We start from the raw sequence: 18239 nt of genomic DNA, 5'->3' as shown, positions 1-18239 counted from the left end.
AACAGACTTTTATTTAGTACAGTGAATTGTTCTGAAAAAAATACATTTGGAAGTAATTATAATTTGTAACAAGATTCAACAAGCTGTATGAATATGCACAGTAGTCATTTAATCATGAGTATTAAATTAATATGACTACCACTGTAGTCTAACCTGAATCATAAATAATGTAATATTTATATTGTAATAAACTATGATTAAATTCAATTAACATAAGTAAACTAAAAGTCACATATATGATATTAGTATTAAATAATACTACTTAAAGAGGCACTACATATTAATATAGTGACTTGTATATCATATTGAGATCACATGACCTGAGAAATACTACTCACTTCATCTCAGTATTATCATCCCTATTATTAGACAGCTTCAGTTACAAAATAAATTAATAATTTCTACAATAGAATAATAAAATTACTTTGTGCACAAATTATTTACCTGTTCTATGTGACCCTGGACCACAAAACCAGTCTTAAGTAGCACAATATATTTGTAGCAACAGCCTACAATACATTGTATGGGCAAAATTATTGATTTTATTTTTATGCCAAAAATGATTACGATATTAAGATCATGTTTCATGAAGATATTTTGTAAATTTCCTACCGTTAATATATTAAAACTTAATTTTTAATTAGTAACATGCATTGCTAAGGACTTCATTTGGACAAATTTAAAGGCAATTTTCTCAATATTTAGATTTTTTGCACCTTCAGATTCCAGATATTCAAGTAGTTGTATCTCGGCCAAATATTGTCCTATCCTAACAAACCATACATCAATGGGAAGCTTATTTATTCTGCTTTCCGACGTTGTATAGATCTCACTTTTGAAAAATTTACCCTTTTGACTGGTTTTGTGGTCCTGGGTAATATATATATTGTGCGTTTCACTAAGAGCACATAGAGGTCATAAGCGCACAAGTGCTATTGTTTTCACAGTATAATCTGCTCACAACAAAATTCTCAGAATTTCTATTACTTAGGTAATGAATGTTCTTCTCTCAAGGCCTTTGCTGTTGTGCATTTTAAACTCTGAGGACTTTTAAAGTCAATGTTAATTTCCACCTGCAATCCATTTTACTGTCATAAACATATTTCTGAGTGAAACAGAATGTCTAAAAAAATGTGCACCAGGACTTGATTTTACCCATCAGGAATTAAGTGGCTTGTGGGTCAAATATGTAATATATATATATATATATATATATATATATATATATATATATATATATTCGGCTTTTAGCTTACATTATCCAATAGCCTGTGCTGACCAGCAGAATTTTGATTAAAGATTACAACAACATACTTTTTTTTTCCTTTGGAATAACACGCACAGATAAATCATACGCGAGGCAAGGAATGTGCATTAAGAAAGTAAACAGTCCATTTTGATTTGCTGGGTCTTACACCTGCACTGCCCATGGAATAAATGTGCCAGGATCCGCAGGAGGACACTAAAATAAATGCAAACATATAATGGTCAACAAACTTCAGTAGGCTCTGTCAAAAACAGCTGATATGATATCAAACAATAAAACCACATCAAGCAGCTACATGAATGCCATATTTGATTCTGAAGTTGTATGTTCGCTACCGTTCAAAAATTTAGAGTCAGTTTTTGACAGAAGTCTCTTATTCTCACCAAGGCTGCATTTATTTGATCAGAAACTATAAAAAAACAGTAATCTTGTGAAATATTCTTAGAACTTAAAATAACTATTTTCAATTCAATATCATCATTTGCTGCTCAGGAAACACTTTTTCTTATTATTAACAGTTGTGCTGCTTAATATATTTGTGGACATATTTTTTCAGGATTCTTTGATGAACAGAAAGTTCAAAAGAATAGCATTTATTTGAATAAACCCTTTATAACATTAGAAATGTCTTTACTGTCACTGATTAATTTTATGCATCCTTGATGAAAAAAATTGTCCAAAAAAATCATGCATTGGTAACATCTGACATGATTTAAATGTGAATAACGACACATTCACATCAAATCTGCAACTGAAATGACCATAGTTCAGATTTGATGCCAATGTGTAATTATGCATTATATGAAGCCAACAGTCAACAGTGAAAGTTACTACATACCAGTTTAGTAAACTTGTCTTCACAGGCATTTCGTATGCGTTCAGGCGTGGCGGGGCTGTCCAGTCTGAAGGGTCCAGTCAGATTGGACTCAGCCCTGGCAGCCGTGATGGCATCTTTAATGGCATAAAACACTGAGGCTGCCAGAAAGAGAGGAGGCTCGCCCACAGCCTGAGTAAAAACACAGCCATAAGAGTTAACAGAATCAAACTATGATCTTACAGGGGAGTAAGTTGTTGTGGTTCATCTAACCTTTGAGGAGAAGATGGCCTTTTCATTAGGAGCGTCTCTGAGCAGCGAGACCTTTAATTCAATGGGAATATCCCCAAAAGCGGGAATCTTATACATCCCAGGTCCACGTGTATACAAGTAACCATCAGGAGAGTAGCGTAGTTCCTCCAGCGTGAACAGACCTAAGCCTTGCATGAACCCACCCTCCACCTGCACACACAGCCACAAATCTGATTATATTTAAGATGAACTGACAATGGTGTGATCCGTTTTATTGAATTTAGAGGAAATACCTGTCCAATGTCCAATGCTGGATTTAAACTCTTGCCCACATCCATGACTATGGATGTATGAAGATTCTGACAGGAGAGACAGTTAACTTTTAAGTATGGATCTCGAATATATAATCTATTACACAGAACGGTTGTCCTTTTGTCAGTAAAACTGGTATTTGAACATAACAAATAGACGTTTCACACTGGCATTACCTTGTGACTGCCAGTTAGACAGTCTATCTCCACTTCTGAGACGGCCACGCCATAACTGAAGTAGTTAAATGGCCTTCCGGAATTTGTTTCAAAATCATAGCCAAGATCTGGAGTCCTATAAAACATAATAAAATTAATAATAATTCCTAAATTCTATGAGGACCAACAAGATTAGAATGTGAAATTTATCATGTGTTAAAATTTGATTCAATTATAGCTGAAGAAACCGTTCTGAAATGAACAAACTTGTAAAATCCATTGGCAGACAAATGAACTCTGTCGAAATACGCTGCTTTCACCTGCAAATGTGAATACAAAGCAATATATAAAATATGTAAAATATGAAACATTTGATGAATAATTGCATACAAAAACTGATGCTGACCCAATCCTCCCAGCAGCCTTTGGGGTTTTTGTCTTTGTAAGGCTGAAGTCTCTGTAGTAATGTCTGGCAAGCATTCTGTGGAATAAATTAGGATGTTGTTGACAAATATTGATTTGAAATATTGTGGATTAGTTCGATGGCTGACATAAAGTACTGTTCAGAACTTTGCGGTCGATAAAAGTGTTTTTGAAAGAAGTCTCTTTTGCTCACCAAGGCTGCATTCATTTGGTCAAAATGTACAGTATTAATGTAAAATATTATAACTGTTTCAAATAACTGATTTTCTATTTTTAATATATTTTAAAATATTATTTATTCCTGTGAAGTCAAAGCTGAATTTTCAGCAGCTATTACTCCAGTTTTCAGTGTAACATAATCCTTCAGAAATCATTCGGATATGCTGATTTGTTGATATTAAATAGTTATATTTATAGTTATAATTATTATAAATGTTGACAACAGTTGTGCACTTGAATATTTTTGTGGAAACATTTTTTTCAGGATTTTTTGATGACTACAAAGTTCAAAAGAACAGCATTCATTTTAAATAGATTTTCTTTCAAGCATAGTAAAAGTCTTTACTGTCGCTTTTGAGCAAATAAATGTGAAAAAAAAAAAATCTTGCTGACCCAAATCTTTTGAATGGTAGTGTACATAAATGAGGCTTACATAGATGGCCATGCCGTTAAGATCTGAGGAGGCGGAGGCGGCTGTAGGGCTGGTGTTAGGAACTGTGTTAGTGCTGGTCTCTGTGATGTGAATCTTTGAGCAGGGGATTCCAAGAGTTTTACTGGCCACCTGCACAACACAAACATTCATACGAACAGTTGTGACAAAGAATTTAATATAGTATTTTTGTTGTGCCTTGTTTGCATTACCTGGACCATTTTAGTGTGCAGGCCTTGTCCCATCTCTGTTCCACCATGAGTTAGTAAAACCGAACCATCTGAGTACACAAGTACCAATGCTCCTGCCTGAATCAAAAATATCCATCATACACATAATCACCTCTTTCTAATAATTATTTAGAGCCTGAGAGGAAAAGGGCTGACCTGGTTGAGGAAGACAGCAGTGAAGCTGATTCCAAACTTGGTGGGAATGATAGATAATCCTCTTTTGGTCCAACGATGCTGCCTGGAATTAAAGTATTACGGCAGTTTTTACCCAACAAGCTATGAAGTACTTAAACTGAGAACATTTTTATAGCAATATACAAATAAAATCTAACAATAAAGTGCTGGCTCTCTGGCTCTGCCTAGTATTATAATATATTATATATTTATATGTATATAATATTGTAGTATTTCTTAATATATTATTTTAATTTTAGATTAAGTTTTAGTAAGTTTGTTATGTGCTTTTGTAAAAAAAAAAAAAAAAAATCCTGTTTTTCTTTCAGCTTTAGTTTAAGTAATTTTGATACTTTAACCTCAACTTATGTTTTTCAGTTCATTTCCAATGCAACATTCTTATTTTGTCTTTTAAGTTTTTTTTAAAGTTTATCATCTATTTATTTATTTTTTACTTTTTTGCTTTATTCCAATTAACAAAAATGATTTTTTTAAATGTTTCTGATTTAGCTAACAATAACAATACTGATGCTGCTCTAGTGGCATTGAAAAGTGTAGAGTGTATGATATTAGTATAAAATATTACAATAAAACAATACAATTCATTGAATTTGTTTATAAAAGAGAAACTGAAGGAGAGAAAGATTTATATTATTGATTATTTATTATTATTTACTATTTATTTACATTTTGTTATTATGTTTCTTATCTTATAATGTCAGTAAAGGTTTTAAAATTAATATAATTTCCACTACATTTATATCAATACACTCAAAATATCAAAGAAAACATGTTTTCTTACTATACGCCTCTTTAAACTGCACAAGCTTTTGGTTGAGTTGATGATCTCAATATTCATGGTTATTTCTAACCTGTTGTATTGTTCCACTGCATCCTTGCGCTTGTTGAAGTCTGAGATCTGCATGCATTCCTCCCAACAGCGATCGATGGTGAAATTGTCCAGACGTTGACTGAAGGGAGTGAAATCCCCCTCCTTGTACATGTTCATCCTCCTCACCTGGAAGTAGTAGAGAGTTCTGTTACATGTGACATTGATGTTTGTGTGCTATGGACTGTGAGAGAGAGAAAGTTGCAGTATGAACCTCTTCAGCAGGCAGACCACAGCTCAAAGCCACATCACTCATCCAGCTCTCTGCGATCATCATGCCCTGCGGCCCACCAAAGCCTCTGAACGCTGAGTTAGACGGCAAGTTGGTTTTACAGACGTAGCCTGTGCCACGGATGTTAGGAATGTTGTAGGAGTTATCCATGTGGAACAGTGCCCTCTCCAGGATCTGTGCATTGATAGACAGAAGACAAATTTAGGCTTCGAATAGAAGAAAGAATATCTTGCAATGTGTCTTATTGACCACCAGGGAGCGATAGATGTTCAAAAACTTTGAGATGCCTACTCACTGACAATGACAGGTCCAGAGAATTGCCTGCGTTGCTGTAGAGGGTCACTTCAAGTGCCATCACTCTTCCATTGTTCATGTACCCAACCTAGACACAGAGCGACAGTGTATGAGAATAATCTAGCAAGGACGAGGACAATAGTGTGTGACCATTATGTCCTTGCAGAGATTTCTAAATGGCCTAAAATAGCCAGGTTTTGGCTTTGTTTTCTTATTGTTTTTTTTATACTCGCTGAAGGTAATGACATTTGACCAATAGTGTACAGACATCATACTTAATCGACCAATTGTGGTGTGCGAGAAGGTGGGATTGACAGAGTTAGGGTTGTGCATACAATGCATGAGGACTGTAAAGAGCATGTCAATAGAAAAACAAAGCCCAAACCTTGACATTTTAGGCAATTAAGAAATCCCAGCCAAGGCAAAGAGGACTTGTGATCAACCTAAAGGACAATATCTGGCTAATTTGCACAATTTTTCACCTTGTAATGTCCAAAGAATGGATGCCGACCACCTGTGACCAGCATGTCCTCATCGCGATCTAGCATGCAGCGAACTGGCCGTTTGACCCTAAAAGAAAAATGCCAAACTAAACGTTTACCCTTCACATTGGTATATACAACATCACTTTATGTAAATAGGCACATCAACATGGTTTCATTAGTTTGTGTTATAAATATTCATACGTATGTGCGGCAACAGCAACCACAGTGGACAGAATGGTGCTCCGACTCTCTTTCCCTCCAAATCCTCCTCCCATCCTCTTTACACGGCACACCACGCGGTTGGCAGACACTCCCAGAGCTTTAGCCACTAGCGCCTGAGATAAACACAGCACATGATTTGCATTAGGACAGTACAATCAACTATAAATCACATCATTTTTTTTTTATTTCAGATACAATTAACAATATAATCTTCAGATACAATTCTAATTTCAATATTTTGTCAAGCTATCATCACCATTCTCATGTCTTGTGCAGTTTAAACTCTGTTTTGATTGAGAATGTGGATATAAATCAATATCTTTCACCAGTCCCCTACAGAGAGGGATTTCTTTTGTTTACTTGAGTCTTGGAGGCCGACTGTGTGGACACAAACAGCTCCATTTCTCCATCCTCTCCACGAGGGACAGCAAGTGTGCAGTTAGTCTCCAGATAAAACTGTTCCTGCCCTCCAATGTGCATCTCACCTGCAGAATCACATATTTAGTGTCAGCTCATGAAATGAAAGAGGAACAGGTCTGAGCAAGAATCGTTTGATATAAATGGTGAGGAGGAAAACTACAGAATTTGTGCAGAGACTGTCTGGTTCATAAAAAAAACATGGATTAAATAACATGAATCTTTATTAGATAACTTTCATTCTTCACAAAGAGGCTTAATGCAGTGTGTCTTTATCATTTTACACAAAAACAAGGATGTACCGTGCAGGATTTGATCAGAGTCTTTGAATCCTTGTGCAACATCTCCTCTCTCTATACTTCTCACTGGCTGAAAGAAGGACTTGTTGGCAATAGCATCCTGTTTGAAAGAGTAAACATGTTAGCAAACCAGTCAAGCTTATCTCTATGTGTTATGTGTGTTTTGAACAAGCTGTTTCCCTGAAAAACCTTAAAAAATCCTGTTATGTAATGATGACAGCAGGAAAACCACTAAGCAGGGGTGAAAGATCAGAGCACAGCACCAAATGTTTTTTTTCTCGATAATATTGTAGATCAGTGGTTTTGAAACCAAAAATTGGTTGTAGGTCATATTTTCAGTCCTATGAGGATAACATTTGACTGTTTGTTTTTTTTTTTTAAAGGCCTTTTGTGTTTAATTTTCAATACACAGATTTATGTGAACTGTAAAATCCTTTGGTTTGGTTTTGGTGTCTGGATCCTGACATCCAGTCATTTTCATTTTCTGTTAAAGCATGTGGTTTGTGTTGGTGTTCATTTGCCATGTGCTCTTCTGTTATGTCCTGTCTAGGTCTTTTATTTTCCAGCTCTGTGGGCTGAAGTCTGGTCAGATGCACCCATTTTTGTGTTACTTTTTACATTTTTTTTTGTAAATAAAGACCTTTTTGAGAACTTGCTGGCTGTGTTGCATTTTGGGTTCTGTCCACCATACATGACAAAACCGTTGTTGCATAGCTAGATGATTCTATTTGCTGTGGTGATAGCACATGTGAATGTGGAGTAAATACAGACCTGAATGGTGACAATCACAGGCTGCAGTTCCTCATAGCTGATCTTCACAGCTTTGGCTGCTCTCTGAGCATGGGCCTGTGTGTCTGCCACAATGGCCCCCACTATATGTCCAACACATGTGACCTAGCATGAAAGATCAGTTTGAGTACTCTACATGAGTATACAAAAGCGACACATTATATGCATGTGAGACACATCACACATTCCAAACATATTGATACCAAGATCAAAAGTTTGGGGTTGGTAAAATTTTTTGAATGATTTTCCTCATCACAACTGCTTTAATTTGATAAAGTAAATAGACAAAAAAAGTAATATTGTGAAATATTATTACAATTAAAAAATAACTGTTTATATTTTAATATATATAAAAAAATATATATATATATATAATAATTTATTCCTGTGATGAAAAGCTAAATGTTATTACTCCAGTGTCACATGAAATCATTGTAATATGCTGATTTGGTGCTTAAGAAACATTTAACACATTTACATACTATTAATACTAAAAACAGCTGTACTGCTTAATATATTTGTGGAGGCTGAGATACTTAATTTTTCTTACTTTCTTGCAATTAACTTTACTTTTTTCATTCTGAGATGGAAACAGGCTTCCATAAGAAACAGCAATAAAGGGATTTGCTGCAAATGTGTGACATAAGATTATTTTTTAACAGTGCCACGTCCAAGATGCTCAACCATGAAAGCACATGTCAAAGTGTAACTGCTTCAATAAATGATTATGCCATAGAAAAACGCGTGATCATAGAATAGCCTACTCTGCAATCAAGTGAGATGCATGTGAGATTCATTTTGCGAAGGCATCCATAAACATCTGACACAAATGTGTGACGTCATTTACTACGACTTCCAAATGATACTCTCTGTTTTGTGAAAGAAATGTAAAAGCCATTGCGTTATGGTCGCCTTATGCCTGATCCAATCTGCATCATAACTAACAACGGACTTCTGTATAAAAGCCAAAACAATTTAATAGCTGTCTGTGTAAAAAGATCTCTCATTAGAAATACTGCACAGGAAATACACCTTATCATCTGCAAAAACGGTCTCGTCATAAACAACAGGTCCAGTCATGTTACTTCCGGGTATGTCTTTAGCAGAGATAAATGCAACCACTCCAGGAACTGCCATAGCATCGGAGGTATCAATGGATCTACAAAGAGAAACACATACACACATAGTTAACACCCAATCATGGGTAATGATTGTCTCAGATCACTATAGTTCAGAACTGAACCTTTTTATGACACATGAGTCAGAAAAACAATGACCGTAGGTTCACTTATACAACATCAATGTGCACATAATAAGTCATATACTTGGCTAAATCATTCCAAAACATTTTCAGCTAACTTTATGAGTGCGTGAGCTTTAGTACTGGTGACCAAAGCCAAATGGAGCTCATTTTCATAACAGGGGATGTCGTCACAGTAGATCGCTTCTCCTGTGGCCTGCTTTAGCGCAGAGAGATGCATGATCGGTTGCCCCACCACATCATCACTATAACCAGGGGGAACTGCCTGCAAACAAAGAAATAAAGTTCTATCATGACAACTCTCGGAGGGATTGGCATGGAAATGTACATATCAATGTTAATGTTTTTGGTCTTGGTGGAATAAATCTGCTTTGCTGCTGCTGCGGCAGAGCAAGTATCGAGACATGCTACTGCCAATATATCCACAACATGTTGCTGTGAGCATTTAAGAAATACTGCTGCTGCACATGTAACATACATGTTTGAAAAAAAACAAAAAACACATATAGCATACATGAATCACCCTGTTGCAGATCTATACAGGTGGAGCTGGGGAAGGTGGAGGGTTTCTGAAGCACTAATGATGTCCGGTTCACGAACGAATCGTTCTATTTAACCGGATCTTCTTAGAGAACTGGTCGAACCAGTTCACCAAATTGAACTGAATCATTTGAAACAAAATTACTTTAATTATTCGGTTTATAAACGTGTCTTACACTCCCTCTGACTTGAAATAAATCAATATCCCGAGTTATTCAGTTACTCCAACAGTACACAGAATGAACTGCTGTGAAAAGAGAACTTATCATGGGCACGAGCAAAGCAGCAGCTAGCCCACTGCTAGAGCAGTTCTCATTCTCGAGTCAAGAATCGGTTGCAACGGTTTTCGGATCACCGGTCCACTCAACTGAGAACTGTTCCTTTCGGACACGTCCGATTTGAGAACCGATGAGCAGATGATACTGTGCATGCGTGATTGCACAACTGCTACAGCAAGCACTAGCCAAGTATTTGAATGTTGAGCAGCAAACTTGGCTGCTGATACAAAAAATGACCAATCAGCTGTGCCATGTGATACTGATGTCATTATGTCTGATTGAGTTACACCTAGCAGACTGCGCCATGTAGAGTTTCATGACAGAACTTTGGATTTATCAGTCAACACATATTGCACAGATGAAGCTGCTAAATGCAGATATTTATGTACCTGGTAGAGCTGTACACTGGATGGTGAGTCCAACTGAAAGAGCTCAGTAGCAGAAGTATATTCGGGTCGGACGTCTTCCACAGTCACACCCTGTAGAGTTGACACATTTTACAATTAACCCTAAAATAGTCATGTGACCGAGAACATAAATTCTTGGACTGTTGAAAAGTAATAAAGAGCAGAGTCAGTGTCCAAAAATTACTTTTGAGCATATCTGCGAATTGCAGCAACAACAACAAAAAACACAATATTAAAAACCTCCTTCAGCAGGTCCAGAGACAGTTTGTGCTGGACATTGAGGAAGAACTTGTAGAAGAGGCTGATAGTCAGTGTGCGTCTGTATGTCACCATCCCACCAGGAGCTGAAGGAGACAGGCTCATCTCCTCAGCCAATGACGTGCAGGCTTCCTCTAGGAGCTCCTCATTCCATTGTTCAATCAGATAAAGACTGTGTGAAACTGATGCATTGATTCTTGAATGAGGCTGAATGACAAAAAAGAATATCAGAAATTTGTTAGAAAACCTGCCAGACAGCGTCCTTTACCTGTTGAGTAACCTGTTGCATGTGGCCGTGGCAAGGACAGTAACAGGGGCCATTCCTCCATAGCTTATCCGGATACTCTGCACTATATTGGATTGCTCCTTGAAGAATACATTCATCCCACATGTGACTATGGCAATGTCATCCTCTTTGCGAGGAGACTGTTTGAAAGCTGAGAAGTACTGGCCCTAAAAACAAATGCACAGAGTGACTCCAAATTTAATCTATTTCATGTGAAATATGAATGAGATACAACACTGTTAAAAAGTTTTGGTTGCTAAGTTTTTTTTTATGTTTTTGAAAGAAGTCTTCTAGGCTTACTAAGCCTACATTAAAAACAAAGAAGTTTTCTATTTTAATATATTTGAAACTCTAATTTATCCCAGTAATGGCAAAGCTGAATTTTTAACTGTCATCACTCCAGTCTTCAGTGTCACATGATACTTCAGAAATTAAATTTAAATTAAATTTAAAAATTTAAATTAAATTTATGCATTTAGCAGACGCTTTTATCCAAAGTGACTTACAGTGCATTCAGGCTATCAATTTTTACCTATCATGTGTTCCCGGGGATCGAACCCCCTACCTTGCACTTGCTAACGCAATGCTCTACCACTTGAGCTACAGGAACAATAAAAAATAAGAAAATAATTTTAAAAGGGTGATTTGCTGCTCAAGAAACATTTCTTATTATTATTATCAATGTTGAAAACAGATTTATTTTTGTGGAAACCATGACATTTTTTTTTCAGGATTCTCTAATTAAAAACTCTTTACTGTAACATTCTTTGATGAATAGAAGTATTTATTTAAAAAAAAAACAATAGTGTAGTTCATCCAAAAATGCAAATTCTGTCATTATTACTCTCTATCATGTTGTGTCAAACCCAGTTGACTTATTTGTAATGCAACAAGTTTGAACACATAGAAGAAGACCGTTTTAAGTAAATAACACTTTAAATTCCATTTTTTTCTTCGCACAAACCCAGGTATTGTATGGCTCCAGGCGACTTGGAATATAACATACAGTACATAATCAAACATAACATAATCAACATCTCTTTTGTATTCCAAAGAGAGAAAGAAAGCCTAACGAGTTAGAATGACATATAGTAAGTACATTATTACAAAATTATCAAAATGTGATTTTAATCACAGAATGTTTTGAATGCAGACCTTTCTTGTGTATGGAATCTCAATGGACAACAGAATCTCTTCTGGCTTCAAAATGGTCTTTCTATAACCAGGGAAGAACTTGCCATCCATTTCAATAACACGTTTCTCCCCTTTAAACATAAGACAGAGATTTTTTTATATAGTTTATAAAACATACATTGAACATTTAATTTATTAATCAATTGTTCTCTGCTGGCATAAAATCTGCAGAACAAAGAACATGGACACAGTGTCAATAAAACATATAGGGTCAACACCCTACAGTATATGTTTCTAGACTGATACATTGTACTGTGAAAGTCCTGTTTACCATAGCTTTCAGTATCCTTAACCCCTGCACCATGTACCACAATCTTCCAATCAGCTGTAAAACACTGGGAAACTATACAACTATTTAAAAGTATCTCTTATTTAGACTTCTAGCTATTACATACTATTCAGATGTCAGCAGAACTATATGTAAAATGACTGCAGTCTAATAGAATAGGATATCATTGGGGATTGCCTCTGTTTTCTCTACATTGCCTCTGCCTCTGTATTCTGTATCAGATCATGAAATGCTACAACCTTTGATCCTTGAACAGGAAAAATAAATGTTGTACCTTTGGACATCACTGTTAGCTTGCAGCTGGCTGCCATAAACACAGGATTGAGGTCTGAAATGGGACTCGCTGTCATAATATTGCCACCAACAGCCTGAAACCATAAATATGATAGTCATGGAAAGGAACTGAAAATGTGACTTTAAATCATTCATAATCACTTCTATGTTTTATTGTTCAAGTTATCTACTTCATTAAATCAAACAGCCATTAAATTAACCTTTGACAGTAATTTACAAGTCCATTGACGTACATAAAACACTTTATTTCACTGTCTTCAGGGACATGACATACCGCAACATTTCGGATCTGCTGTCCTGCAAACCAACGCAGCTGCTCAAGAACAGCCTTAAAGACCTCTGTCTGATGAGCGGGCAGCTTCTTCACCGCTGCACGCAACACGTCCCCCAGCACAGTCAACGTCACTGATGCACCAACCTGAATGCCTGTGAACCAAAAACAAGCCAAGATTAACTGTCAACTACAACATAACCCAAGTAATGAAATAGCACTAAAAGACTAGATTGAAGACAAGATAAATGAATCAACATACAGTTCTAACAATGTATTGACAAATAATATTTGCTTTAAACCATTAAACAACATACAGTGACAACATCCTTTTAGGTGTATGACTCTCTTACCATCCTGTGTGTTTTGGATGATGTTCAGTTCAGGAATGTAAGCTGGGGCCAGAATCACAGGATAAAGAAGGTTTTTGAACTTCATCTCAATACCTAGAAGAGAGATTCAAGGCAATTAAAATCAGCTGTGCGTTCTGCATTATGGTCTTTGTGTACTGCACAAAGAAAAAACATGTTTTTTTACTCATAATATGTAAACATACTTACATTTTAGACACAATGGCTGCGTTTCAGTTCATTGTTAATGCCCTTCACTCCTAAATTCCCTCTGTCTCGTTTACTCGGATGTTGATTGCGTTGCATGAGTGCCCACTACTGGCGGAACCCTTGCAATGGGCTGAATCAGAACGTCCTAATCCCTTTTAATCACTTTCACACTTGGTTCGCTTGCCTGATCGGAACCCGAGTTCGATTGCTACCCCCTCCCCCTGCCCCCGCTGGACTGTGTTCCTATTATTTTATTTGGGTCTGAACCGCGGTTCGTCATTATATAAAACGTACAACAAAATTATGTGTCATCCAGATTATAAAGATACTATACACATCATAATTTTTAAAGGGAGGTAGGTGATTTGGTTCAAAAAAATTTTTTGTTATGGTGGTTGAAAGCCTCTTAATAAATAGCAATCACTAAGTTAAGCGATCTAAATGTATTTATATCATCTGTCGAAGGTGTAGGACCATAAAGCGTCTGTCCTACCTGCCTGTCAATATATGTATTTAAATACCGGCATGAACCGTTCGCACAGACATGATACGTCATCAGCATGTTACGTTACGCTATTGCAGACTAAGCGAGAATGGAAAATGTTATTATGTAATGTTTTCCCACCAGTGAATATGACATGAGGTAATCTGACAGTGTTTCATTTAACCCTCCATCAAAGTGTCTCTCGTTATATCGCTGGTTAGCCTCTGGTCTGTCTGTGCATATTCATGTGCTTTGGAGGAGGTGTGGCTTTGGAGAGTGATTTGCAGGGAGGGTGGATTCTTATGCTTTCACAGCTAGCTTGCTACTGCTAGCCTTTCCGAAATCGCCTACCATACCCTACCACTGGTTGCAAACTAGACAAATTAAGTACCTACTCAGAGAGTATGCCATTTCAGATGCAGTCCTTGTCTAGAATGGCCAAAAAATAAACTAGCGGAGTGATTCTATTAATGTATGCGGGACTCACCAACTTCTGTGTTCCCAACCACTAGTTTAGCGTTTGGATAAGTCGCCTTCAGTTCCAAGAGTTCTTCAAGGGAGCAGGGTTGAATCCAAAGCACTCGTTCCCCAGCAAACCTCAGCTCTCTCTGGGGCTGTTTACTTAAACTCTGTAGAGCAAAATATAACTTACAGTGTTGATGCATCTATTGATGGTCAATCAATGTAGATAAGACTCATTTTATTCGCACCATGAGCTCAGGCGGGAAAATAATCTCTTGTGTCGGGTCCAGTGGCATAAACTCTGATTGGTCATACAGTTTCTGAGCAGGAAGTGTTGAACTGTCCTAAAATAGAGAAAGAAATGTCGTAATTATTTGTGAAGTCCTTAGATAACATTTAGTACTGAGATTGTAAAACAGTGAGCTTGAAGCATCTACTGTTTGTTTCATGGCTGTAGGTTTGATCTCACATGCTCATGAGTGCCAGTTCACACATGTGACTGGTTTCCAATGAGTCAGCAATGGCTGCCATGTCATTGATTTCCAATCCAAGTATGCTACATGTTTATCATGAATGGCAAGGCTTTAGGACAAAAATGTGTTTGTACTCAGAGAAAATAGAGCATGGTGTCTGGATGTCTGTTCTACTCACATTGACATGCTCTTGTGTGTGTTCATTAGTCATGCAGCAGCCATTACTTTGTGCTTTTCCACCACAGCATCCCCCATCCTGAAATTAAAAATATATTCCCTATGATAATCCTGTTGAATATTTTACATCACTGTGTATATTTGCTCAGCAAATCTGACTGAATCCAAACAATTCAGCACAAGTTCACAGTACAGGACACAATACAATGCTGATTCATTACATGATTTTTCCATTTATACCATCTGCACTGTGATTGGCTGGATTAGTCTAGTAAACCTGTCTGTGTGTGCTCTGTTGGTTTTAGTTCCTTGTTTTCTTGTTGTTTATCTTGCAGTTTCTCACAGTTGTTGTTTTTGTCATGTTCAGGGTTGAGTGTTGTGTTCTCCCTGCCAGACTGGTTCAGTGCCTGTGAGCTGAACGCACCCAGGGCAAGTATTAACGTTCCTCAACTTGCCTGTCTTCGATTTTTGTGCCTAAGTTGATGTTGAACTTTCACGCCTCCCCTATTTAATTATGTCTTGACTGCTGTTTTGTCAAATTCGATCACTGTTCATTGTGCATCTGGGTCCTGTCTCAGAAAGATTGTGCCAGTTACCTCTATCTTCTATTATCTTTTAATATTAATTAAATGGTTTATAGTTTTTTATACTTTTAGATTATTCAATATGTTTAATATTATTACTCAGTTGTTATTTTACCTTTGTAAATGATCTGTAGCCTTCTAGAATAGGTCTGTACCCAGTACAGCGACATAAATTACCTGTGTGCAAACAAATTAAAAACAAAAGATTTATTCAGAAAATATATATATTACCTTAAGGGATAAAATTTTACAAGATGCAGAAGTTATGACTCTTACTATACCTTGAAAAGCCTCCTGAACATCATGCATGCTGGGTTGAGGGTTGTTTCTCAAAAGAGCATACATAGACATCACAATTCCTGGAGTGCAGAACCCACACTGTGACCCATGAGCCTTTGCAATACGCTCCTGGATAAAAAGATTATTGCTGTTAAAGCTACTGTACCACAATTGAGCAGGACACCAGCATATCAAGTGATATATCAGCTAATGTTAAAACTGTAATAAATGGAGGACGAAAGAGGTTATGCTTTAATGTTATAGTGTGATATACTTTCTCATAATTATCTGCCATTCTGAAAGAATTAGGTAAAACTGTGACCTGTACAGGATGGAGTTTGCTCGCCACGCTGCCGATGCCCTCCACGGTTGTTACTGCACAGTGATGCAAAGAGCATAGAGGAGCCAGACAGGCATTAACCGCATAGTGACTTAAAGCTTGCCATCAAGGACATAACTATATAACTCTGCATATGTTTCAGAATCCTTTACTAATGAGAAATGAATTATTAACAGCTACTATGTTACATGCTTTAAGGACAGCTATGCGCTTTATTGCAAGTTGTGAGTGCATAAAAAGATACATAATCCGGTGTTGATGTGGATGATATTTGGACACCATTACAGTGCAAGCTCCACAACCTCCTTCAGCACATCCCAGTTTGGTTCCCGTCAGACCCACTGTAAGCAGTGACACTAAGGAAAACAGCTTGAAAACAATCACACTGAAAAAGTAAGTGTTCCCAAATCAGTGTAGAAAATAATGTCAAACTACAAAATAATGACAATTTATGATTTCATGGTCAATACCTAGCTGAAATTCTCTGTAATAAAAAATTACATGTTTGGATCAATAAATCCCACATGTTTGACATCACATAGCAGTTGGGTAAATAATTAATGCCCTAAAACACTGAGGACAAAAACAAAGATTAACCAATTATAAAACATACTGTAAGCGCAAACTGTTTTGTTAAATAGTTATGTCCATCCAGTCTTCTATCCAGTCCCTTTAAAATGACCTTTGTTGGTGTAACACCCTTGACCCTTAAAATTTCAAATCTTGGACTTATAAAACTAGTTACATAAACATGACTTTTTTTGGATTACAGAAAGACAAAAACCAAAAAATAAAAAATAAATAAATAAACTAAGTTCTCCTAAACTAAATCAACTTAACTGTTATCATAAATTTATCTCAAAGTTAAAACACTTTTTTGAATTATTGAATTGAATTATTATAATAATTATATATACTACTAATATATAATATTGAGAAATAAATTGCCTGACTGAGCAAACCTCATTAATACTAAGTGACCCAAACCCCAGCAGACAGCAAACAATTCAGTTTAACCAACAACATAACTCTAGAAGACAGGAATATCAGTGTCTCATAAATGCTCTGGTTATGGTGTAATATGTAAGTGTGTGTGTGTATATATATATATATATATATATATATATATATATATATGTATATATATATATATATATATACATGAATGTCGCTTTATCTAATATATAGCATATATATATGAAATTATAGATAGATAGATAGATAGATAGATAGATAGATAGATAGATAGATAGATAGATAGATAGATAGATAGGCAATGACATTCAGATTTAATACAGAGACTGTTCAGCAGAACAGAAGATCAAAAGGATACAGTTTCTCCTTAGATATGTCAAGAGTGTTTTCTCAGGCTCTGCATTCTTCTCAGTGATCTGCACGGAATTAATAATGGAAAACACATTATGACTATACTGGCTATAGATAAGTAGCCTAAACACATTAAACAATGTAATTATTCAATCATCCGATTACCTTTTTTCCATTAACGAAGAAAACAAGGTCATTCCCTGGAGACTGAAGTTTGTTTTTAATCTCTTCCGCTGTGATCGGCATTTTTTTTATTTATTCCTACTGTCCCTGAGATCAAATCAGTGAGATGAGCGTTGCAGTGAGTGAGTGTAGAAACTCTGAGCGCAGCGTCAAGTGACCAGATTCTTATCAGCTCACTCTTGCTGCTGTTTGGAGAATAACTCGCAGGAGGGGACGGGTAGCCTATAGCCTACGCAAAACCTCACAAGTAGCCAAGAAAATTGATTACGTCTCTTTTATTTTTGTGAAAACTTGTAAACTCGAGTTCAATATACAAAACTTGTCATGACAGTTTGAGTTATCGAGAAGAAATAATTTCACATAACACGATCTTTATATGAAGTTCAATAG

At 36.3% G+C, this 18239-nt stretch overlaps 1 protein-coding gene across 1 annotated transcript; it reads right to left on the bottom strand.

Moving 5' to 3' along the window:
• Positions 1–952: 952 nt before the first annotated feature.
• LOC109107555 (xanthine dehydrogenase/oxidase) lies at positions 953–18034 on the bottom strand. The gene is made up of 36 exons (XM_042742575.1): positions 17832–18034; positions 17674–17731; positions 16585–16681; positions 16323–16431; positions 16003–16129; positions 15837–15898; positions 15139–15216; positions 14736–14831; positions 14513–14654; positions 13335–13427; positions 12985–13136; positions 12691–12784; positions 12089–12198; positions 10915–11100; positions 10630–10803; positions 10372–10461; positions 9263–9429; positions 8936–9062; positions 7886–8008; positions 7118–7214; positions 6759–6883; positions 6378–6511; positions 6174–6261; positions 5693–5779; positions 5380–5571; positions 5149–5294; positions 4259–4340; positions 4085–4180; positions 3876–4004; positions 3207–3281; positions 3068–3120; positions 2822–2936; positions 2627–2692; positions 2355–2543; positions 2106–2273; positions 953–1462 (listed from the first exon to the last, which is right to left on the bottom strand). Exons 1-36 carry the CDS (start codon positions 17910–17912, stop codon positions 1412–1414), a joined length of 4059 nt encoding a protein of 1352 aa, XP_042598509.1. The 5' UTR covers positions 17913–18034; the 3' UTR covers positions 953–1411.
• Positions 18035–18239: the final 205 nt, after the last annotated feature.

This window comes from Cyprinus carpio, chromosome B17, assembly GCF_018340385.1.
Source record: "Cyprinus carpio isolate SPL01 chromosome B17, ASM1834038v1, whole genome shotgun sequence".
In the NCBI taxonomy this organism is placed as follows: Eukaryota; Metazoa; Chordata; class Actinopteri; order Cypriniformes; family Cyprinidae; genus Cyprinus; species Cyprinus carpio.
This window is presented reverse-complemented; position numbering and strand designations above follow the sequence as displayed.